General features: G+C 45.4%; 1 protein-coding gene across 9 annotated transcripts in view; it reads left to right on the top strand.

Moving 5' to 3' along the window:
- The window catches only part of PDE4DIP (phosphodiesterase 4D interacting protein), a 103,132-nt gene that overhangs the window by 37,309 nt on the left and 42,663 nt on the right, over positions 1-23,160 (top strand). For 3 of the 9 annotated variants that reach the window (XM_053391057.1, XM_053391060.1, XM_053391056.1), the window contains 11 exons: positions 4,862-5,037; positions 5,978-6,095; positions 13,849-13,968; positions 15,225-15,344; positions 15,852-15,944; positions 16,380-16,598; positions 17,690-17,848; positions 20,749-20,862; positions 21,348-21,485; positions 22,177-22,356; positions 22,655-22,849. In XM_053391057.1, coding sequence (XP_053247032.1) covers positions 4,862-5,037; positions 5,978-6,095; positions 13,849-13,968; positions 15,225-15,344; positions 15,852-15,944; positions 16,380-16,598; positions 17,690-17,848; positions 20,749-20,862; positions 21,348-21,485; positions 22,177-22,356; positions 22,655-22,849 — 1,632 coding nt within the window. Of the gene's footprint in view, positions 1-4,861; positions 5,038-5,977; positions 6,096-9,245; positions 10,200-11,249; positions 11,415-13,848; positions 13,969-15,224; positions 15,345-15,851; positions 15,945-16,379; positions 16,599-17,689; positions 17,849-20,748; positions 20,863-21,347; positions 21,486-22,176; positions 22,357-22,654; positions 22,850-23,160 lie in introns of those variants that run through there. The other 6 variants (XM_053391058.1, XM_053391059.1, XM_053391055.1 and 3 more) reach the window with 4 other exon arrangements.

The following is a 23,160-nucleotide window of genomic DNA, read 5'->3' as shown; positions in this document are numbered from 1 at the left end:
CCAGTTCTCTTAATACTCTTGGATGCAGTTCATCTGGCCCTGGAGACTTGAATACATCTAGACTAGCCAAGTATTCTTGTACTATCTCCTTAGTTATTCTGGGCTGTGTTTCCTCTGCTGAATCCTTTGCTCCAAATTCTTCAGGTCGGGCATTGTTTTCTTTATTGGAGAAGACTGAGGCAAAGAAGGCATTGAGGAGTTCAGCCCTTTCTGTGTCCCCTGTTTGCATTTCACCATCTTCTCCTCTGAGTGACCCCACTGTTTCTTTGTTCTTCCTTTTGCTACGAACATACCCATAAAAGCCTTTTTTGTTGCTTTTAACCTCTCTAGCAAGCCTGAGTTCATTCTGTGCTTTAGCTTTTCTGACTTTGTGTCTACACGTGCTGGCTATTTGTTTGAATTCCTCTTTGGTGGTTTCCCCCCTTTTCCATTTTTTGTACACATCCTTTTTTAATCTTGTTTTAAAAGTTCTTTAGATAGCCACCCTGGCTTCTTTAGGCACCTTCCATGTTTCTGTCTCATTGGTATTGCCTGAAGTTGTGCTTTTACTATCTCCCTTTTAACAAACTCCCAGCCATCATGAACTCCCTTTCCTTTTAGTATTACTGTCCATGGGATCTCACCCAGCACTTCCCTAAGTTTTATGAAGTCGGCTTTCTTCAAGTCGAGAAATTGAGTCCTAGTATGCTTGGCTGCTCCTTTCCGCTGTATAGTAAACTTCAGAAGAGCATGATCACGCACGCCTAATGATCCTTCCACTTCTACCCCACTAACCAGGTCATCAACATTGGTTAGGACCAGATCTAAAATGGCTGTTCCTCTTGTTGCTTCCCCCACTTTCTGGACAATGAAGTTGTCTGCAAGGCCAGTGAGGAATCTGTTTGACCTTATGCTCTTGGCTGAGTTTGACATCCAACAAATATCCGGGTAATTGAAGTCCCCCATTACTACTATCTCCCTTCCTTTTGCATGCTTGGCCATCTGTTCCAGGAAGGCATCATCTATGTCCTCCGTTTGGCTTGGGGATCTATAGTAAACTCCCACAATGAGGTCACTGTTATTCTTCTCTCCCTTAATTTTGACCCAAATGCTCTCACTTTGGCTTTGAGGTTCTAAATCTTGGATCTCTTCACAGGTATACACATCCCTGACATATAACGCCACTCCTCCTCCTTTCTTGTCTGGTCTGTTTCTCTGAAATAGATTGTATCCCTCCATTATTACATTCCAATCGTGGGACTTATCCCACCAGGTTTCAGTGATGCCTATTATGTCATATTTAGTTTGCTGTACCAAGAGCTCAAGCTCATCTTGTTTATTTCCCATGTTTTGCGCATTAGTGTACAGACATTGAAGTCCATTAATCATTCCCCCATGTCTCTTATTTAAGGATTTTTTCCTCCCACCACTAGGTCTGCGTGCTGTTTGCTCCATTCGGTCTATGACATTTGGATGATCATCTTCATCAATTGATAGACTCCTACCTTCAGGAGCACTGTCTCCCTCCCCCACATTAGTCAGTTTAAAGCCCTCCTGATGAGGTTTCTGAGATTTTTGGCAAAAACATTCCTCCCAACCGTTGTGAGGTGCAGCCCATCGCTTGCCAGAAGTCCATCTTCAAGAAACTGCATTCCGTGATCTAAGAATCCAAACCGTTTCTGTTTACACCATTTGCGAAGCCAGTTGTTCACTTCCATTATTTTCCCCTCTCTCCCTGGGCCACGTCATTCAACTGGGAGGACAGATGAAATGACAATTTGTGCATTTAATTGCTTCAATTTCCTGCCCAGAGCCTCGTAGTCTCTTTTGATCTTCTGGAGGCTATTGCTAGCAGTGTCATTGGTTCCCACATGAACCAAGAGGAAGGGGTATTTGTCAGTGGGTTTTATGATTCCTTGCAGTCGTTCAGTTACATCTTGGATCTTAGCCCCGGGGAGACAGCACACTTCCCGAGACATCTTGTCAGGCCCACAGATCACTGCTTCTGTTCCCCTCAGTAGGGAATCCCCTATCACCACTACACGCCTCCTCTTAGGTCTGGTCGGGGTTCTTCCTTGAGCTGTCCGTTCCAAGGTCGCCTGCACATTCCCTGAGGACTGCCTTTGCTGCTCGTCTTCGTATACCTGATCGACTGTAATGAGGGAGAGATCCTCAAATGGAGTCTGCTCTTCGTCTTCCATGCTAGGGGAAAGGACCTCAAAGCAATTGCGTATTTCTAAACAATCAGAGCGAACCCTGGGCCTCCTACTTCTTTGAGTCACGTTTCTCCATATATCTGGCTCCTGTGTTGGTGAACTAGCCTCCTTCTCAGGGGAGTCCCCTGTCTCCTCCTTGGTGGAGACGGTGTGCTCTGTTGCTTCCAAGAAGAGCTCCAGCTCTCTAATTCTTTGGAGCGTAGCTACACGTTCCTCCAGTTGCTGGACTTTGTCTTTTAAGAGGGCAATCAACATGCAATTGCTGCAGGTAAAGCTGCCTGCAACCTTTGGCAAGATGGCAAACATTGCGCAGGAACCGCAGGCGACTGCAGCTGTTCCCTCACCCTCCATCTTGAGAACGTGTCGTTGGGGGTGACTACAGCGGTCCTCCATCATAAAAAGTGTGAAGACAGGACAAATAAATCCCCCCAAAAAAACCTAGGTCTCCCCCAACAAACGTTTGAGACTAGCTCCCCTAAATCTAAAAGATGGATCAAAGATGGGTAAAAGACATTAATTTCACGATTTGGCTGTATAAGTAATTTCACTGGAGGATAAGAGCTAATTTTGAGAGCTGAAGTGCCACCCCCCCGGACCCGGGAGTGATCCGCGAGAGAGCCTGTTGAGGAGATATAGAAGAGTTTGACAGCTGTCAAATTAGCTGTCAAGAAGGAAAAAGAGAACTTTGTTTCTGCTATCTCTGCTGGATATATTTGCTACAATTTGGTTATATTTTGTTGAAAACAAGGAAGAACTGATACAAACTAACTTGATTTTTGGATTTGAGCTGGAAGGAAGATAAAGTAACCAAAATCCATCTAGAGGGGATTTTGGGACATTACAAGAATGGCTGAAGGAGGAAAAATTCAAGCTAAATTGGACAGAGTGTTTCTTCTCTTGGGAAAGTTACAAGGCCAAATTGATGTTTTGGCTACAAATGTTGCAACTCTGGACTTAACAGTAAACAAATCCATTGAATTTGATAAGGACTTGACTCATGAAGTCCATGCAGCTGGACAAGAAGAGAAACTTGAAAGATTTGAGAGTGTGGAGAAATAGATATATGTTGTTTCTGAGGAAAAGGAAGGAGGAGATGTAATGTTGCAGATGACGAAGGAGAGCCAGAGGCCTGACATGATGGCTAGATGGCTACAAAGGAAAATAAGTACTGGATGATGAAAATCTGTTTTGAATTGAAGATTGAAGAATGGAGAGATCTCCTTATGTGGAGATCTGAAGATCTATGGATTACAAATTTGATTAAGGTGAAAGTTGGAGCTTTTGGGACATTTGGACTTAAAAGGAGTAAGAAACAAGATTCAGGCTCCACTTTTAAGTATGGAGGTCTGGCTGGAAGAAATATGGACCCTATCGGGACAGAGCTTCTCCAAGATCTGGTGTTTAATATTAAGGACTACCAAAAAAAAAACGGCAGAGAGGAATTGAGAGAGAATTAAGAGCCTCAGACGTGAGGTCTCCAGGCTGATAGTAGACTAAGACTGATGGACATTTGTTGGGGATTGAAACCGGGAAAGGGGGGGGTTGGGAATCCAAAGGGTGCAGAATAATAATCTGTTTTTGTTGTTGTTGTTGTTTTGTTATTAGTATGAAAATTGGGGAATTCGTGGAAGGGAATTTGGGTCGACTTTAGAAAAAAGTTTTAAGAATGAGCACTGATGTTTAAATACTGATGTTTATAAGTTAAAATTGGTTTGTTTGTTTTTAAAATGAATTAAATATAAAAAGGTCAAAAATTGGGGAAAAGAACTTGTTGAATTAACAATTTGAATTGGAATATAAGAAGGGGAGGTGTGGGGAAGTCAGGGAAATATGTTATTGAAAATAAGGATTGTAAACTTTATGTGTTTTTAACTTTTTTGTTTTTTCTTTTTGATTTTTTAATGTATAAAGGTGGAAAAACTCAATAAATATCTTTAAAAAATAAAATAAAAAGGAGTGGTCCTGCATTGTCATGGAACTTGCTATCTAACCCTAATTCAGTTAAATGATGAGGAATGTTTGTTTTCTGGAGTAAATATGCTTGCAGCCTAGGAGCTTAATGAAAACCATTACTTCAATGTACTTACGGCTAGAGAATGGTGTACATGTGAACTCTGACCACTCCTGGTCACCATTTGTGATGGATGCAGACTCTGTATCAGAGTTAGAATCTGTAGGTGCAAAACAGAGGAAGCGATGTATATCCAAGTTGATTTAGGTGGGGTGAAGGGGTCTCGTTCTATGATGTGGTTTTGACAGACTAACTGTACTGACATTCCATATTGAATGTTGACTGTAGATTTCACCAATGCATTCATTCTCAATGTCAAGTGAGAGAATGACTTTAGTGAGGTGTTACAAGCAGTCCAAGCCCCTCTCAGAGCCATCCATCCTGCCTGTGAGCCTTCCCAAGACATTTGTGGCCTGCCAAGTAGGATGAAAATACCAGGTGCCTCCTCTAGAGCAGTTTTCAGGTGACACTTGGGAAAACTTTTACAGGGCTCATGTAAATATCCATCACAGTCTTCTGCTGGCCTCCTCCTGATTTCTTCTGAAGAGAAAGACTGAGGTCTCTTTGGTTTGGACACAACAGGAGACATCCAAACTGGAGGCACCTACTCTTTCAGGATTCCTTTGGCTGATTTCATCTCTGATTCTTCCTTTAGGAAGCCCAGTCGGCAAAGACCAAAGCAGAGAGGATGACAACTATGGCAGAGGTTGAAAAGGATCGCTGTCTGAAACTCACCAAGGAGCTGATGAAGTTCACCAAGCTGCAGGATGAGACCAGGAAAAGCCAGGCTGTTTTGGAAACCTACAGTGCTATGTTGGCTGAGAAAAATAAGTATGTTTCTATGGGTTTAGTTCCACTGATTCGGTTTGTGTCTGCCACCCGTAATGTTAGATCTTCTGAGAAATTTGGGGGATAGGTTTTTTTATTTTCCCCAAAGTTGTGTCAGTTTGCATTTCTTAGTGCAGAAGGTAGAGATCTTTCCTATTTTAATTAATTCAAGAGGGTTCTGGAAGCTTCTCTGTATGAAAGAAACAAGCAGAAGGTTCATGATATTAGTTATCACTTCAGAGAAGTTGAGTGCAGCTGGCTTAAAAGTGGTCCTGTTATCTCTTTCTCTCAAGGTCATGCTGACTATAATAATAGGCCAGAAGGAGCCTGGATTTGCTCTCTTTCCTTTCTTTCTTTCTTTCTTTCTTTCTTTCTTTCTTTCTTTCTTTCTTTCTGGTGTGGTGTTCTGTACACAGTATGCTTAGTGTTAAGGTTTAGTCTTATTATGTGTAACTTTAAGTTAAGTCTGCTGCCAATCCTAAATGTATAGATTTGACCATTATGCTAATTTGCCTTCAGTAGCAGTAAAGCTTTGCTGGATGAAATAAAATTGCCTCTGGTCTATTTTTTGGGGAATCCTGCAATGTGTTTAATTTTTTATTCTAACTGTATGCTGGAATCTGCTCAGGATCAATATTGAGTAGAATTCATGACAAGTTGAAGAGGTCTGCGCAAACTTTGTATGTCTCTTTTGGGGGCAGGGGTGAACTTGAGGCTTTGCTGCTGGAAGTCTCCTGGCTTGTTTGGTTTTGTGCTTGGTTGGTGGAGGAGGTGCTCCTCTGAGTGACAGGCTGACAAAGCCATCCGTAGCTCATTGTATTTGCCTCCGTGATGTCCTGACCTGGTCTAACTGCCCACAGTCGTGCCAAATGGCCATCCTGCCCTGTATCTCGTAGTGTTCCTTGCTTCCAGCCATGGTGACCAGAATGTTTTTCCTCTGCAGGAAGATTGAGGAGCTGGCTTGGAATCTGAGGGACAAGGAGCAGCTCCTTGAGCAGCTCTCCACAGAGAAGCAGAACCTGTTGCAACGTTTGCAGGAGCATGAGGAAATGAAAGTGCAGGTAACAATGCAGCTGAAGTTTCTCCAGTGCAAGCACTGTTTTTCTAATGGTTCTTTTGCATCCTGCCTGCCCAAACGGCCTGCTGTTGGGTATATATTCCTTGTGGTCCCTTCTCTAGCCACACAAGATGTTTCCCTCTGCCTGGGAAGTGTTTACGCTGGTCTTCAGAGGCCATGAATCATTGTTTTCAGGAAGCTGCCTCCCTTTGCCACTTCTCTTCCCACCTGTGCAGATATTGGCAACGTGGCCTCCTTGCATTAACAAGAACCCCTTCAGTCCCAATCTAATCCTCAAGCATCATTGGACCCGTAACAGAATCCCCCCAAAGATCCCAGATACCTTCCAAATATTATTATTTTTGCTAATACAGAGTAAAGCAGACATGCTTTGAAAATGAAACAAGCCTCACAAATACCATGGGCCTTTTCACCTACACATTACACTTTGAGTACCTCCCCCCCCGCCCCCGCAGTCCAAATAGAAAGACCATTCTGTCCTCACATAGCAGATGAGCCGACAGCCCTTGTTACAGGGGCATTAATGTGCAGTGTCAATTGAAAGAGGCAAGCTTCTGCTTCAGCGAATGCAGGCAGAGGAGCAGCATGGTTCCTCCTAAGCCCACCAGTAGACAAAGAAAGAGATAAAAAGCCCCAAAGCTGCCAGGAGTGAGAAGGTGCCTTTGCTGTTATGTGGCATTCCTCTCTCTCTCTCTCTCTCTCTCTCTCTCTCTCTCTCTCTCTCTCTCTCTTTGTACATGTGTGTATTCCTGCATGACTGTTAGCAGGACTGAGGCAATATCGCCCCCTGAAGCATGGAGCTGCAAATGTACTTAATAAAATGGTCCAGTGACATGGGAAGACCAGGGAGTTATGTTACTAATTACTTATAATATCAGGCAATAGCTAGTAGCTGCTCATCCTGCACTGAAATTACAGGAGGAAATAATGGGGGAATGGGGAAACAACTGCATTTCTCTACATACAAAATACTGCATTTGAGCAATTTGTAGTCCCTACAAAATAAAACAGGGACGCGGGTGGCGCTGTGGTCTAAACCACTTAGCCTCTTGGGCTTGCCGATCAGAAGGTTGGCAGTTCGAATCCCAGCGATGGGGTGAGCTCCCATTGCTCTGTCCCAGCTCCTCCCAACCTAGCAGTTCGAAAGCACGCCAAAAAGTGCAAGCAGATAAATTGGTACCGCTCTGGTGGGAAGGTATATGGCGTTTCCATGTTCTGCTCTGGTTTCGGTATTCCATTGCACCAGAAGCGGCTTGGTCAAGCTGGCCACATGACCTGGATACCTGTCTGTGGACAAACTTTGGCTCCCTCAGCCTGTAAAGTGAGATGAGCTCCGCAACCCCAGGGTCATCTGTGACTGGACTTAACTGTCAGGGGTCCTTTAACTTTTTAACAAAACAACAACAACAACAGTCAACTGCAGTTATCTGACAATGCCCTCTGGATTCTCCATCAAGGTGAGTATTCAAAGGAAGGCGATTCCAGAGAAAATAGCTAATGTGGAAGGAAACTGTGTTTGTTCTCCTTGTGGTGGAAGAAAGCCAATTATTTGTCTTAGGTTCCAGTCTAAGTCTCTTTTAAAAGTATAAAAAATGTTTTGGTCCTCAAATACCGTAACTTTCAAAAAAATTCTGTGAGTCACAGAATTAAATGCAGCATTACAGTAATAATTTCATGACAGAATAATTGTCTTACTTCTCCTTTGTTATTTATATATGTGTTAGAGCCAGTGTACTCCTCCTTTCTTTGTTCCTAAAGCTTAATGGCTTTTTATCCTGTGTATTAAAGGTGGCTCATTTATTGGAAAGGCCATGACCCTCTTTCCATAGGCACTAATTTAATGTGGGATTTGTGTTCCTATGGTTCAGCGGAATCAAACATACATTGCCAATGGCTTAGTTCACATGTAATGCTGAGCCAAACTATTGTTTAGTGGGGAAAACACAAGCAGGTACGTTCCTGGCAGCTGTACTCCTCCCTTGGGAACCAGGCAGAGGGCCTTTTCGGTGGTGGCACCCGCCCTGTGAAATGCCCTGCCAGCAGATGTCAAACAGATAAGTGGCTATGTGATTTTTAAAAGACATTTGAAGGGAAGTTTTTAGTGTGTGATGTGGTATTGTGCTTTTACAGTTTTTTGATGGGAGCTGCCCAGAGTGGCTGGGGCAACCTGGTCAGATGGGCGGCATAGAAATAATGAATTAATATTATTGGTCCTCCTGCTGCTGCACTGTGGTTTGGCTAAGTGTGCCATCCAAACCTGGGCATGTGGTTTGCCCCCAAAAACCAGGAGATCAGGTTCAGACAGCACCCTAAACTGAGTAATGGTTTAAGCATGGCAGCAGGAGAGCTGGGGGAGGAGTTCAGTGATGCCAGTCTGTGAGGACTGTGAGTTCACACTATGCTATGGTTTGGCTTAGCTTTATCTGCAAACTGAGTCAGTGTCATCATCACTGCTCTGTCAATTGTATTACTCACAGATACATAATTCATCCCTTTCACATACATAATGCAAGCTCAAAGCATCTGAATTTGCATATCTGATGTGACTGTACGTTTAAGGTTTGCCTAAAACTTTATTTTTCCGGTTTTTAGTAAGTCACTGTGTTCTATGTATTTAAATCCTGATTGCATGAAAGTTCATTTAAGATGGCGTAATCATAGAACTGTAGAGCTGGAAGGGACCCTCAGCGGTCATCTAGTCCAACCCCCGCAATGTGGGAATCTGAACTGAAGCATCCGGGATAGATGGCCATCCAAGCTCTGCTTAAAAACCTCCAAGAAAGGCCAGTCCACAATTTCTAGAGGGAGACCCTTCCACGGCGGAACAGCTCTTCCCGTCAGAAAGTTCTTTCTAATACTGACCTGAGCCCATTGGTTCAAGTCCTGCCCTCCAGAGTGGGAGGAAAAAGCTCGCTCCATCCTTCCTTGGAGGGTTTTGCCTGCATCGCCGGGTGCTGGGGCCCCTTCCCCTCGGGCCGGGAGAGCCGGGATGCTGGAGAGCTCCGGGGGCTGCCGGGCGGGGCGGGGGACTACGACTCCCAGAAGCCTCTGCGGGCCGGCTGCGGCCGCCATCTTGCCGGGGGACCGGGCGCGGGCGCGGCCGGAGCATCTCTTGCCGGGCGGCGGGCGGCTGCTCGGGGCCGCGCTGGGGATGCGCTCGGAGTGGTGCCGCGTGTGCGGCCGGGCGCTGTGCGGCACCCACCGGCGCTGGCTCTTCCACGGGGCGTCGGGGGCCCCGCCGTCTCCCGCGCCGCCGCCCTCCCGGCCCAGCCTGCAGGTGCTCCTTGCTCACGCGACGGGGCGCGAGGTGTCCCGCGACGGGCGCGCCGAGTTCGCCTGCGGCAAGTGCGCCTTCCTGCTCGAGCGCGTCTACCGCTTCGACACGGTCATCGCGCGCGTCGAGGCGCTGTCGCTGGAGCGCCTGCAGCGGCTGCTGCTGGAGAAGGAGCGCCTCAAGCTGTGCCTGGCCGCCCTCTACCGGAGGACCAACGGCGCCCCCGAGGCCCCGCCGGAGGGCCAGCCGGAGGGCCAGCCGGGCGGCGGGGGCGCTTGGGACGCCCGCTACCTGGCGCTGCTCCAGGAGGACTTCGCTTTCTCGGGCCTCGAGTGCTGGACGGAGGGCGAGGCGCGCGCCGACGAGCCGCCGCCCGGAGCCCCCCGACGGTGCCGGGGCTGCGCGGCGCTGCGCGTGGCCGACGCCGACTACGAGGCCGTGTGCCGGGTGCCGCGGAGGGCGGCGGCGAAGAGCGCCGGGCAGCCCCAGCGCCCCGGCGACGGAGAGAGCCTGGACGACGAGGCGGCGGAGGCGGAGGCGGACGGGCCGGGGCGGAGGCGGAGGCGCGCCGAGGAAGCCGGCTCGTCCTCGCTGGAGTCGCTGGCGTCGGGGCCCGCGGGCGGCGGCCTGGCGGCGGCGCTGAGCCTGCTGAAGGCCTTCGGCTGCAAGCCCGTGCGCAGCCCCCGCGGGAGCCGGCTGCCGGTGCCGGCGCGGAGAAGCCCCGAGGGGGCGGCCGGGGCTCCGGGCGAGGCGCCCGAGCTGCGCGAGCTGTGGGAAGAGCTGTGCGCCGACTACGTCCCGCTGCGGCCGAAGGTAGCGCCCTCCCGGGCCGCCGCGGGGAAGGAAGGGCTGCTGTCGGGGGCCGGGAGGGAGCCGAGCGGGGAGGAGAAGCCTGTTTTCCGGCGAGGCCCTCGGCCAGGGGATGCCGCAGCCTCCGGATCTGCCGGCTCCTTTTTAGGTTTCCGAAGGAGCGGCTGGCCGCGCATGTAAAGGGGCTACAAATCCTTGTTTTCGTTTTAACGTTAAGAATGCATTTTATTCAAAACGTATATTCCCCCCAAGTGGATGTGTTGAGCATCAGGGCAGCAGAACAAAATCCCGCTTTCTGTGCTGTCATGTAATTAAGTACAAAATGTGAAACTGCAAAATGTGAAACTGCAAAGTTGGCAAAATTATTTTTGAAGGAGGAGAAACCCTTAAAAGGCATGGATTGAGGAGGGGGTGGTCTTGTAAACGGAGTGTACACCTGGCAGCATTGTGACAATTTTCTCTCCTCTTAGTGACCTTGTACAGATGGGATCTAATATGGGGTTGTGCTTCTGCAGTTTAGATATTCTAAATAATTGGTGTGTCACCTTGAATTAATGGCAGCTCCCCTAGAACTGTGTCAGCTGCAGTCGCCAACATTCTAGGTACCATATGCAATGGAGTCTTGGATTCTCTTGGCTTTGCTAGAATTTGAAATCTCATTAAGTTCAACTTCTGGTTGTATTTAAGAAATTGTGACTCTGTCATCTTTAATTTAGAAACATCCATGTCAGCCGAATTGGATTCACGTCAGTGATAACTGCTGATTTCAGCTAGCAGCAGAAAATTTTAAAAATGCATACCAATGATTGGTGACAATGACATTTTCATCTAGTTATCATCCAGCTTTGATTAGGGGAAGCTCACTGAACTGCTTTTAAAGACAGTAGTGGAAGCTTCACATTAAGAGCTGAGCCTCCGAAGCCTTTTGCGGCTGAGGATTATATTGAGCTTGTAACACCTTGAGAAAATCTTATTCTGTTAAACCTTGGGGTTATCACTATTGCAAAGAAGTAGGTCCTTTTCTAGAGCTTTGGCTTAAATTGAAGTCATTAGGTATGACAAGACTGCAATTGTCGTAGCACTGAAAATATCCCCAAATCTTTTGGCCTTCAGCTGGTTTGTGGCCTTTTTGACCCATAATTTGAGTGGCTACCTGGCAATCCCATGCATGTTTACTCAGAATTAAGTCCCATTAAGTACAATGGAATTTCCTCCCAGGTAAGTGTGCATCGGATTGTGCCCGTGGGGTGGGTCTCACAAGCTAAAGAGAAAAGGTCAGATCAGTTGTAGTAAAATCATATTTGAGAAAAATATGGTATTAAAAGTGCATGCTGAACATAAGAGCTGGATGTGCAAGAGCCACTGTGCCAGAGAATAACCCATGTTTAATTTTAAGAAGATAATGGATTTAATTTTCTGTTTTGATCATTTACAAACCCACACTCTTATCTTTGAGGGCAACAAAATACTGTCACCAGCCAGGGTTGCTTTCATTGTCAAACTGCAACAGAGGAGGCCTTTTTAATCCAGATACGGCTTGCTTTAAAGCTGTACGTGGAAAATCAGAAACGGGCCAAGTTACATGTCTGCTAGAAAACTTGATATCTGGTACTTGAGCCAGATATTGTATTCTGTGCTTAACATCTGAAGTAAGACACTGATGCAGTTTTAGGATGCCTCCCAGCATTAAGGGCTAGAATGTCAGATTAACTCTGAGGAAACCTAGAATCAAATCTGTACTGAGCCTTGAGCTTCACTTTGGGTCAGCCTGCCTAAGCCGAACCTGCCTCACAGGCTTGTTTTGGTAATAAAAAGGAGTTGGGGTGAGAACTAGGTACATTATGATTGTTTTTTTGGAGACAGGATGGAATAAACTAGTTGGTAAAAACAGAGGAGCTAAGTGGCTTGGTTTTAAAATTCCACCATACGTTGAATAATACATATATTTTTACTCCAAGGAGTGGCTGTAGATCTTTGAAACTCCTCTCAAAATAATCAGCAAGCTCCTCTTGGGTTCCCTTAAATGAGCCCCAATGACTTGTCTCATGTAGCTTTTCTTTTAATGGTTTTATGTTGACCTGCTGTTTTTAGTGGCTGCTTAATTTTACTCAACCTACTGATTAAATCTATTGCTTTTTAATTGTGATGGTAAGCCACCTTGTCATGCCATTGTCCTGAATGGTGGGGTACAAGTATTTGAAACTAACAAATAAAAGTAATCAACTTAAAAACACCAAGAAATGTCAAATAGGAAAAAGCACTACAAAATAATGAAAACAGTAATTTTAATGGCAATAAAGTAACAAGCAATGATAGAAGAGCCGTATTATACCACCATCCCCTTGAAACACTAGCAAGCAAAAGCTCTTGGAATTCATTCTCTGTTCTTTGTTACTGTGACACAGAATAATTTCCAAGCAGCTTAATACAGTACACAACTTTTCTGCAAGCGTCTACAGTTTTTGGAGCACGTGGGACATTAGTAGCATTGTTGTCTTAGACATACTTTATTAGGAATACACAGTTTTTTTACCTGCGGAGGAGTGATCAGCTTGCAGCAGAAAAAGATCCTGGTCTTCCCTATAAAACAACAACTCATTAATTTGGACGCAGCTTAGTAAGGCTGTGACAAGAAACGTCTGAGTAGAGCTGTCAGCAGTAGTGTATTGCCCTCACTCAGAAAAGGCTGTGCTCTGGGAAAGATGGAGCAATTCAGGTTTTCCCCAGGAAATGTTTGTTTGACGTCCCTGTGACAGATTCAGATATCAGAATCTAAATCTGTTCACTATAGGGAGGATATTCCATACATCAGACCTTTAATGGCATTTGGGAGGGCACTCAGATGAAGCAAAAGGGTTATGAAATATTTTTACTCCACAACTCAGGGGCAGCACAGAGCGGGGCTATTTAAGGTACAGGTCTCTGGGCAGTGATTTCCCTAGACACCTCTGGATCCTGAAGCTCAGCGGTGAGTCTGAGCCTGGTTGCAGTACAGACTTTCAAGGCACAGGACACAATTGTTGTTAATGCCAGACCTTGCTTTTGCCATCATGGGGAAAGTGATAAAGACTACAGATTACCTCAGTAGGAAGTCATGGAGTTGAGGCAACTTTGTGCTGATGAACATGAATCAGACTCCTTGCTTAGTGACTTAAAGGCGTATGAGGGGAAATTGTGCAACAGAGAACAAATATTTTGGAGCTGCCTTGAATGTCATTGTGTGTCAGAAAGGCAGCAGGAAATATTTTAATAATAAACGCACACAGACTTCTTGTACTAGACATATTAGCTCCAATACAGCTTGAAGAAAGAAAGTAACTTGAGTTCTGGTTAGTTTTGCTAGAACAATGAGGAAGAATGAGGAATGAATAGCAAGAAATGGAATTGAGAAGAGCAGGGGAAGGGGATAATTAATGATACTTTAATTAGTAACTGATGGAAAATTAGATATTTGGGTAGAAAATGGAAATGTCAGGGAACTTGAAAGCTGTGTTTATGGAATTGGAAGAGCTAAATTGTCCCAAGGCCAGCCTCTCACTGTGAATCTCCTTCATTTACCAGTCCATTTCCCTGCTGAGCTATATAACAATGGAAGCAAACTGCAAAAGGAACCTTATCTGAGCAAATGTCACTTTTTTCTCACCCTTTTCAGTATTTGTTTGAAGACCAGCAGCAACTGACTCCAAGCAACTTATCACAAGGCAAACAAGCATCTGAACTAAATAATGTAGAACTGCTGGAAAAAATCAGCTGCCTTGATGCTACCAACAAGGTATTTTTTAAATAATAAAAGTCAAAAGTGCATTAAATAGATTTGGGGCTAGTGTGTGAGTAAACACTACACATGGTGAGACATCTATAGCCTTTTCCTGGCCTATGTCTAGTTGTATGGTGGTCATAACATCTACAGGTGCCTGTGCCCGTAGTCAAAAATGCATAGGTTCGGTCCTATTTTCAAAAGCTGGAAGGGTTTAGATTCCATACTTCAGGCGATGTGTGTTAGATGAAAAACACTTTGTCCAAGACATGGAAATGCGGAGCTGGGGACAACCAGACACAGACCTATTGCCTCAGCACTTTCGATGCTGTGCACTTCCTCCTAAGCCTGGGGTGGGGACTCTTCCTCCCTGATTGGTCTGTTCCTTTTGAACTGGTTATATCCCTCAATTCCTACATTCCAGTCACGAGTCTCATCCCATCAGGTTTCAGTAATACCTAGCAGGCCACATTTGCCATCCTGAATTAAAAGTTCCATTTCATCCTGTTTGTTTCCCATACTCTCTGCATTTGTGTCGAGACAACTGAATCCATGGGTTGGGGCATGTGGGCTTAAACTTTTGTGCTCAAGCCTAAAAAACTCTTCTGGGCCAGTTGGAGCCATCAGTGTGTTACACACAGGCACACATTGTCATTTCTGCCTGTGGATGTGATCTGTCACAGTCAGAAGCAGTCAGTTTGCTAGTATCACAAAATGCAACCTAACACTAGGGTGAGGCTAGGGGTTGTGTATTACACATTTACTTTAAAAATGAATCCTGAAATCCTCAGGTTTCATCTAAAATTTCCCAAAATTATGGGGCAGTAAACTTTACAATAACACAATATATGTTGGAGGCTTAGGAAATTGCAATTCATGTAAAGATGTAGAAAGGTTGAGTAATTCAGCAGTAGGTTAAAGCTGTACAGGCGTACCTCATTTTATTGCACTTTGCAGATACTTCTCCTTACGAGGATGTGGGCGCAGCTGTAGGGAGCACAGCTGCTCCCAGGGAAAGGAAGCTGCCTCCCTCTCCGCTCCACCCCTGCAGCCGGCGGGGCCTGGCTTAATAAACCGCAGTAGAGTGTAAACATAACTTATATGCACTGGGAAACAAAGAAAATTGTGGGGCTCACTTTATTGCAATATTCCCTATATTTTGGTGGTCTGGAACCAAACCTGTGTTGTCCCTGAGGTGTGCCTGTACTGAGAATGGAAAGGAGTATCTTTTATGGTCGAGTTCAAAGTGTGTGTTTGTTTACGACATTTAGCAGCTGCAAGAGAAACTGAATGAGATGGATTTTGAACTGAAGTCTGTTCAGCATACATCCCAGAGACAGGATCACAAAATCCAGACCTTGAATGAGACCTTGAAGAGCAAAGAGAAAGAGGTTTGTAGTGTTGTCATCTCCTTGTCCAGTAAATGCTGAAATAGAGCCAGTGATTCAAAATTACAACTAACTGTTATTTGTAGCATGTGAAATCTTCCCAGTATGTGAAATTGGGTAAGATAATTCTATAGAGAATGGGGTGAGCTGTCCTTTCTGGTACAGCATTTTAGGAAATTCTAACAGTCTTCTTGCACCTTGGGGCGGAATTTCCCGAACGTGCCCATCAGATGAAGGACTCTGTCTTGTGCAGCGGGGCCTCTGCTTTGTGCTCTACCTGAAATAGGCTCTGGCGGGGATTCAGGGGACCCCCCCCCCCAGAACAGCACTCAGGGGAGGAGTTGGGAGATTGCTCCTTGTAGCAAGTGGCAGCGCTTGTGCAGAGAGAACATGTGAAATAATGCAATGTTGAAATCCACTATCTCAACTACCCCACTACAGATTATGTCTCCGGAGGGGGAGGTGATAGGTGCCTTTGCTAATTTCTCACTGCTCAATTCTGTCCTGTAGTCTGAAGAACTGTACCGTGTAATTGAAGGGCAGAATGAGACAATAGCCAAACTACAAGACACACTACATAAAACCCAACTTGGGCAATTGCAGGTATGTATCTTATTTTGATATTTCTTGTCTTATATTGAATATGTCTTGTCTTATCCCAGACATTTGAACTAGAGGTTCAAAGTATATTGACCTGATGTTTAGAGTACTGTATTTCAAGAAAATTAGCTGTAGATTGTAATATATGGTAAACAAAGATAATATAATAAGTAAACAAAGATAATCCCCATTAGATTCCAAGGAGACAAAATACACAGCCAAGCTATTCAGATTATGTAGTGTACATGCAGATGCCACTAGCTACTTCCTCACTGTCTGAAAATGTTCCACCCTTAAAGAATTTTGCCTGCAGCATTGGCTACCGGCAAGAGCCTATGATATACCATGGAATGCACTTTTAAAAGCTCCAGTATTTTTCTGGGCAGTGATTTCAGTCTTGACCCCCCCCCCACCTTTTCTGTTTTCACCTTTCTGCAGATCCCAGGGGGCTCCTCCATGTTGCAGCAGACACAGCCGGTAGCACTCCTGGAGGTACAGAACACACTTTTCTTTACTCAGCTGGAAGTGCAGCAACTGAAGACGGCTCAGCAGAAAAAGGATCTCCAGTTGGCTGAGGCCAGGAAGACCTCCTGCCTTGTAGAAACATGGCTGCAAGAGGAGCAGCAGCAGAAAGAGGCGGCATGGAAACACAACCAGGTATGGCATGAATTCGTTCGTTGAGCCCTTTTCACCCATCAAAATATAATAATAATAATAATAATAATAATAATAATAATAATAATAATAATAATAATTTATTTATACCCCGCCCTCCCAAGCCAGGACCACGCTCAGGGCAGCTAACACCAAATATATAATACAATAAAAACACAGATTGATTAAAATAGAGTTCAAAATCACATTAAAATCAAAATGAAATTGAATGGCAACAACTATAGTGGTAAGGAATATTAAATATTCATCGGGCCCGGCCATCCGTGCTGGTCCCATAGAAAGAGGGAGGTCAAAGGCCTGGCAGAACAGCTCTGTCTTGCAGGCCCTGCAGAAAGATGTCAAATCCTGCAGGGCCCTGGTCTCTTGCGGCAGAGTGTTCCACCAGGCCGGGACCAGTCTAACCTCCTTGAGGCCCGGGACCTCCAAAGTATTAATGTTTGCAGACACTAAGGTCCTCCGCGGGGCATACCAGGGGAGGCGGTTCTGTAAGTACGAGACTTCTAGGCCATGTAGGGCTTTAAAGGTCAAAACCAGCACCTTAAACCTGACCCTGTACTCCACCGGGAGCCAGTGCAGCTGGTATAGAACTGGCTGAATGTGGTCCCACGGTGAGGACCTCATAAGGAGCCTCACTGTGGCGTTCTGCACCCGCTGGAGTTTCTGGGTCAGTTTCAAGGGCAGCTCTGCATAGAGCGAGTTACAATAATCAAGCCTGGAGGTGACCGTCACGTGGATTGCTGTGGCCAGGTCGGGGCGAGAAAGATAAGGGACCAGGCCTAAATGGAGCTCGAACAGCTGGATGTCTTGCATTGTCCTTTGCTGTACTTCAAGGGCCAGAAAATGTTTTCATGTCACAAATAAAAAGCCTCACGTTACTAACTGTAAAAGTAAGGTTCACACAACCAGTTTGTGGCAGTGTGGTGGAAATGGCCAGAGTTTGCCTTTTGGGGAGTGTGAGCAGTCCTGTCGCTTTCCCTGTTGCAGCTCAGTTCAACCTTTCTGCCCTTTTGAGAGCTCCAGAGATGCTTCCAGGCCTGATTGACTAATGACTACATTGTTGTGTTGGTTTCCAGGAGCTGCGTTGTGCTCTTCAACAAGTAAGAACAGAGCTGCAGAACAAAAACTGGCAATGTTGTACTTTGGAAAGAGAAAGATGGTCAGAGATGCAGAAACAAGAGCTGAAACTGAAGCATTTGAAGCACAGGCTGGCTTGCAGAGAACAGCTTCTACAGGTGAGATACAGATGGGTTGTTAAATTCTGTTTGGGCAAAAACACACCTTATTTCAGATGGTGTGTGTGTTTAACAGGTGAGAAGGTCCAAAGATAAAACCAAAACAGTTCCCAGAGTTGTTGGTGTTGTGTTGGGAAATACAGTTGCTAAAGGGAATCTTCCACACTAGTCTGGAATTAACCAGCTTTGTTCATCTGCATGATGCTGTCATCCTGTATATTTTTTGCAGTAGTTCTGTCTTTTCTCACAAAGGCTATAACATTTTCAAAAGAACAGAGGAGTGGTGTAGAGCTGTTATACAGTGGTTCCGCTCCTTCCTCTTGGGTCGTGTTCAGAAAGTGGTGTTGGGGGATGAGTGTTCAGACCCCTGGGCTCTCACTTGTGGGGTGCCTCAGGGCTCGGTCCTCTCCCCCATGCTTTTCAACATCTACGTGCAGCCGCTGGGAGAGATCATCAGGGGATTTGGGCTGGGTGTTCATCAATATGCGGATGATACCCAGCTCTACCTTTCTTTCATGTAACGATGCACGGGGAAATGAACCTATTGCAACTCAGCACACATTTATTATAATATTTGTGGGGAACTGCATTTTTGTTCACTTTTACTTGGCTAAAATATGTGAAAAGTATAGTAAAGAAAAGGAATGACACCCACCACAATGAGGCTCAAACACCCCAGCAGCCATTTCACACCAGTTGGTGCCAACAGAGCATATTGGGATGTACTCAAAGGAAAAGCTCAGTAATGGAAGGTTTATTTAATTCTGCTTTTGGCTTACAGTGCATTGCTAGGAATCTAACAACACATTAGAAACAGGCTAAAACATTATCCCATTGTTCAGTTAAGATGAGGCTTGTTAATTCTTTATTCCATTCATTTCTCAAAGTCTGTGTGTCAGAGTGACACTAAACTTCTGTAAAAAGTAATAGCTGGGGGTTTTTTTTAGCTTCTAAGGATTCTGTCAAGTGTTTGAGTATTTCCTGTGTCTTGGATGTGGATGCATCAAATATCAAAGGAAATCCTAATCTAGCCAGCACTTCCTGCATGTACTGTTTATAAATTTTATCAAAAGCTTTTTCAGTATCCTTAAAAAACAATTACTTTCTTATTCTATTTAAATCTATTAGATCAGCCACTAGCCTGATATTGTCTGAAGCATGTTTAGTTTTAGTGAATCCTGCCTGGTCACTCATTATTATTGGCAATATCCCTTGTTGCACTCTATTTGCCAAAACGGTTGTTAAAATCTTTATATTTACATTAGTTAATGATATTGTCTGGTTTTGGTATAACCGATATATGCTTGATTGAATGTCATTGAAAGAATTCCCCTCTTCATATAATAAACATAGTTTTGATGCTAGAAGATCCACACAGTTTTAAATCATTCAGATGGGAATCCATCTAATCCAGATCTTAAAATCAGAGATGCTAAAATTGTTTTTGTATACGGTTTAAATTTGGTATTTATTTATTTTTAAAAGGACATGTGATCTTCCTTTTCTACTTTCACTGAGTTGCCCATTCTGCATGAAATTTAAAAAACCTGGGTATTAATATCACTTGGAGAATTTTATAATTCACTGGTTGCCCCTCTAATACTGGGAATCAATGCTCTGTCTTTCTTTTGTTTTAAACAATTAGCCAAGATCATGGCTGTTTTTTCACCATTTTCCTAGTATTTCTTCTTTGTACATGCAAGCATGAATTCTGTCTGTTGAGAAAGAATATTATTTAATTCATACTTTTTTGTATTTTGTAGATGGATTTCTAATCATTTGTGCCCAAGATTCTTTCATTTATCAAGTTATTCTTTCCCTTGTTTTTAAGCTGATTTTTATTGGAGGCAGGTGCTATAATATGTCCACTGATACGTGCTTTGTACACTTCCCATTCAGACTTTCACACAGAGGTTGTTGCTTAATTCAGTTCAAAATATTGTATAGTCTCTTCCCACTTTGGTTGAACAAAATGTTAATCATTAAGTAAAGACATATCAATACACCAGATACTAGAAGCCTTCCCCAGGTTATGGCCCCCACATAACTGCATTATGATCAGATACATAGTAGGGCTGGGTGATGTATCAAAACATTGCCCCAAAGCAGTTTGAGGTCTTGACTGCAGTTAAGGATTTCAGAATTTCCAACCCAGCAGTATATTGCGAATACAAGCCTCCTCCCTCCCTCCCTCCCCACTCTAGCCACTGCCTACCCTTTGCATGTGTTCATTGCCTTCTCCAATCACGGAAACAACTGCTGAGACGGTTAGGGTGCCAGTGGCAGAAAACTCATTCTGATTCTGACCGGACACAGGTTAGAGCTCAACGCTGAGCCTACCAAGCGACGGCGAAGAGGACTTTCACTTTTCACTTTCTTCACTGCCTCTATTGCATCTGCAGAAAATAGCAGCAGGAGACTCTTTCAGGTGGTTCGTAATTTAACGGAACCACCTTTGCCATCAGGGCCTGGTATAGACCCCAAGATCTCCTGCAATGATTGTGCAAAGCTTTTTTTGCAGATAAATTCACTCAGATTCGGACTGCTTGTGGCTACCCCCATCCTGTGAGCAGGCATGCAATGGTTTTTCAGAAAGCTTTCAAGGTAAGCCCTATCTAGGCTGCTCTAGAGTACATTGCAGTGGCCAGTCAAGGTTAAAGGAGTCGAAGGTGCTGGGCCAGTCCTTGCTGTCTCATGATAAAAGGCCATGCTTGGCTGTGGCTTGTGCCCTGACCTTGGGTAAATGTGGGTCAGAAAAGTTGCCTCCTTGTCCCTATTCACAACTGCTTCATTTGCCTTCCCAAGAACGCTTGGATCTCTCACCAGCATTGCTTCTCTCTTGGAGCTTTCTGAAGTTGCTCAGGTGTTATTGATGGTGTCAATATGTTCCATTTTTGCAGGAATCTAAGGAACTTATTCAGTATCACCAGAGCTTGGACAAGAGCCCCACATCAGCTGATAACATGGTGAAGAAATTGCAACAACGAATCAAAGACAGGGATGCCATCCTGGAGGTAATTACAGAGGTGTCCAGCACAATCTCTTGTGTATTTTTTCTGTGTTCACACTGGTGCCATCCTTTGCTGTCCCAGGTCTCCTCAGCTGGTAGGTTTTGCGGAGCACAGAGCACCCTGCTCTGCACCTCTGAGGTGGCCTGCTGCTCTTAGGTGGCAGTCTGGGTGGCTTCTGTAGGGGGCGGGGCTGCATCTTGCCCTTTCCCCCAGGCAGCCAAATGTCTTGGACCAGCCCTTGCAGTGCCAAGAGCAGATGTCCTCTTTTCTCTCTTGTCTGGCGCATTGAAGAGGGGAAGGGGAGCTGAATCTCCCTCTAAACGATGAGTGGGGTGTGAGTTGTGAGTTCCACAATATTGTGGAACCCCTTTTCTATGTTTGTAAACCATTTAAATAGTTTATATGTATTTTATTAAATTATAATCTTGGTTGCTTGTCTTTGTGACGCTTGCTACTTCTTTGCCCACTCGTGGCCTTTTTTGTTGCAGCGAGCGGTCGATGAGAAATTCTGTGTGCTTGAAGACAAGGAGCAGGAGCTGCAGCAGCTTCGCTTGGCTGTGAAAGAGCGAGAGCATGACTTGGAAGAGCTGCGCAGGGTCCTCTCCCATAATGAGGCTACCATTCAGGTGGGTTGCAGCTGGAAGGGCAATGCTTATGCCATTCCTTCCGTCTGCCGTGGCTTCCTGCCCACTCTTGAGACTGACACTGTATTAATGCAGCACTCTTCAAGACGACTCTTGCAGCAATTCCTTTGCCATTGCTTTTAGGTTGACTTGAGCTATGTTAGGGTTAATCCAGAGTTTCATAGTAGCACTCAGCACAACTTAATTATACCTAATGGTGCCAACAAGCCAGCCCAACGTTTCTATCCTCACATAGAATCATAGAACCGTAGAGTAGGGTCCTCTAGTTCAGCCCCCTGCAATGCAGCAATCTCGGCTAAAGCATCCATGACAGATGGCCATCCAAGCTCTGCTTTAAACCCCCCAAGGAAGGAGAGTAAGTCCACAGCCTCCTGTGGGAGACCGTTCCACTGTTGAGCAGCTCTTACTTGTAGTAGCTCTCCAAAGTCTCTGCAAAGGGCTTTTCTCTCCTGAATTGGGTTCTTCTGCAGCAGAGATCGCAGGAGTTGAACTTGGACCTTAAAACCTTAAAACGTCCAAAGTACGCATACCACTGTAGAGCTGTGCCCCCCCCCAGTGCCGTGTGCAAAAAGGACCTGCTGTTGCTTGTTTTGTACCATGAGAAATCTAGACGGAGGTCTGGCTTGGCCTTCTGTTGATCTCTTTGCTATCCACTCTCTCCCCTCTCCCGTAGGGAATGGAGAGCTTGCTGAAAGCAAAGGGTCTGGAACTTGAGCAGCTGTTGACAAGCTACCAGAATTTGCGCTGGCTGAAAGAGGAAGTTGAAGCAAAATCTCTCAAGTGGCAGGCAGAGCAAGAGGGAACAATCCGGCAGCTGCAGGCGGCTTTGCATGACAGGAATAAGAAAGTGGAAGTAAGTGAGAAAGGCAGCTCTGTTGGGAGGCCCTGGGACTGTTGCCCGCTCCTCTCAGCCAGTGATTGATCCAGGTTCACAGTCATTCTGCAGGTACGACATCGTTACTAAACCAGAATCCAGAAAGCAGTTGTTGGTTGTGTTGATCATTGTACATTGCCAGAAATGGTGCCCAGGCAATCATAGTTGAATAACCTCTGAAATTTCCTCTTCTCCTTGATCTCAGCACCCTGTCTGAAATAGGAAGGCCTGCTTTCCTCCTCCCTCTTGATTATCCTTGTCATTGTCATTTTCCTAGGCGCTGTCAGCAAAACTGCTATGCAAGCTGGGGCCTGGGCAGAGGGAGCTTGTGGAAGAGCTGTATCTCTGCCTTCAGCAGAAAGAGCAGATCATAGAGGAGCTCCTCAGTGACAAGAGCCGGCAGACTGTGGAGCAAATGGCTGAGCTTCAGGAGTTGCTTCAAGCTGTCCACACCAGAGAGCAGCAGAGTTGTGTAAGTGGGCAGCTGTGCACTGGGGTTGGCACTCTTCTCTTGGGCTTTCAATGCCACTCTCTCCCAGATGCATCTGCAGGCGTCTCTGTCTCAGCAAGAGAGACTCAGTGGTTGGGGAGGTGGAGCTCCTGCATGGCTACGATGGCTACATTCTTCCTCTGTTTCCAGAGGTAATATGTCTCTGGAAACCAGATGCTGGGACTCAGAAGTGGGGAGGATGCTGTTGCCCTCAGGCCCTGTTTCCAGGCTTCCCATGGGCATCAGGTGGGCCTCCGTGAGAGGAGGATGCTGAATGGCCCTTTGGCCTCATC

The sequence above is a fragment of the Podarcis raffonei genome, chromosome 6, assembly GCF_027172205.1.
Source record: "Podarcis raffonei isolate rPodRaf1 chromosome 6, rPodRaf1.pri, whole genome shotgun sequence".
Lineage (NCBI taxonomy): Eukaryota > Metazoa > Chordata > Lepidosauria > Squamata > Lacertidae > Podarcis > Podarcis raffonei.
This window is presented reverse-complemented; position numbering and strand designations above follow the sequence as displayed.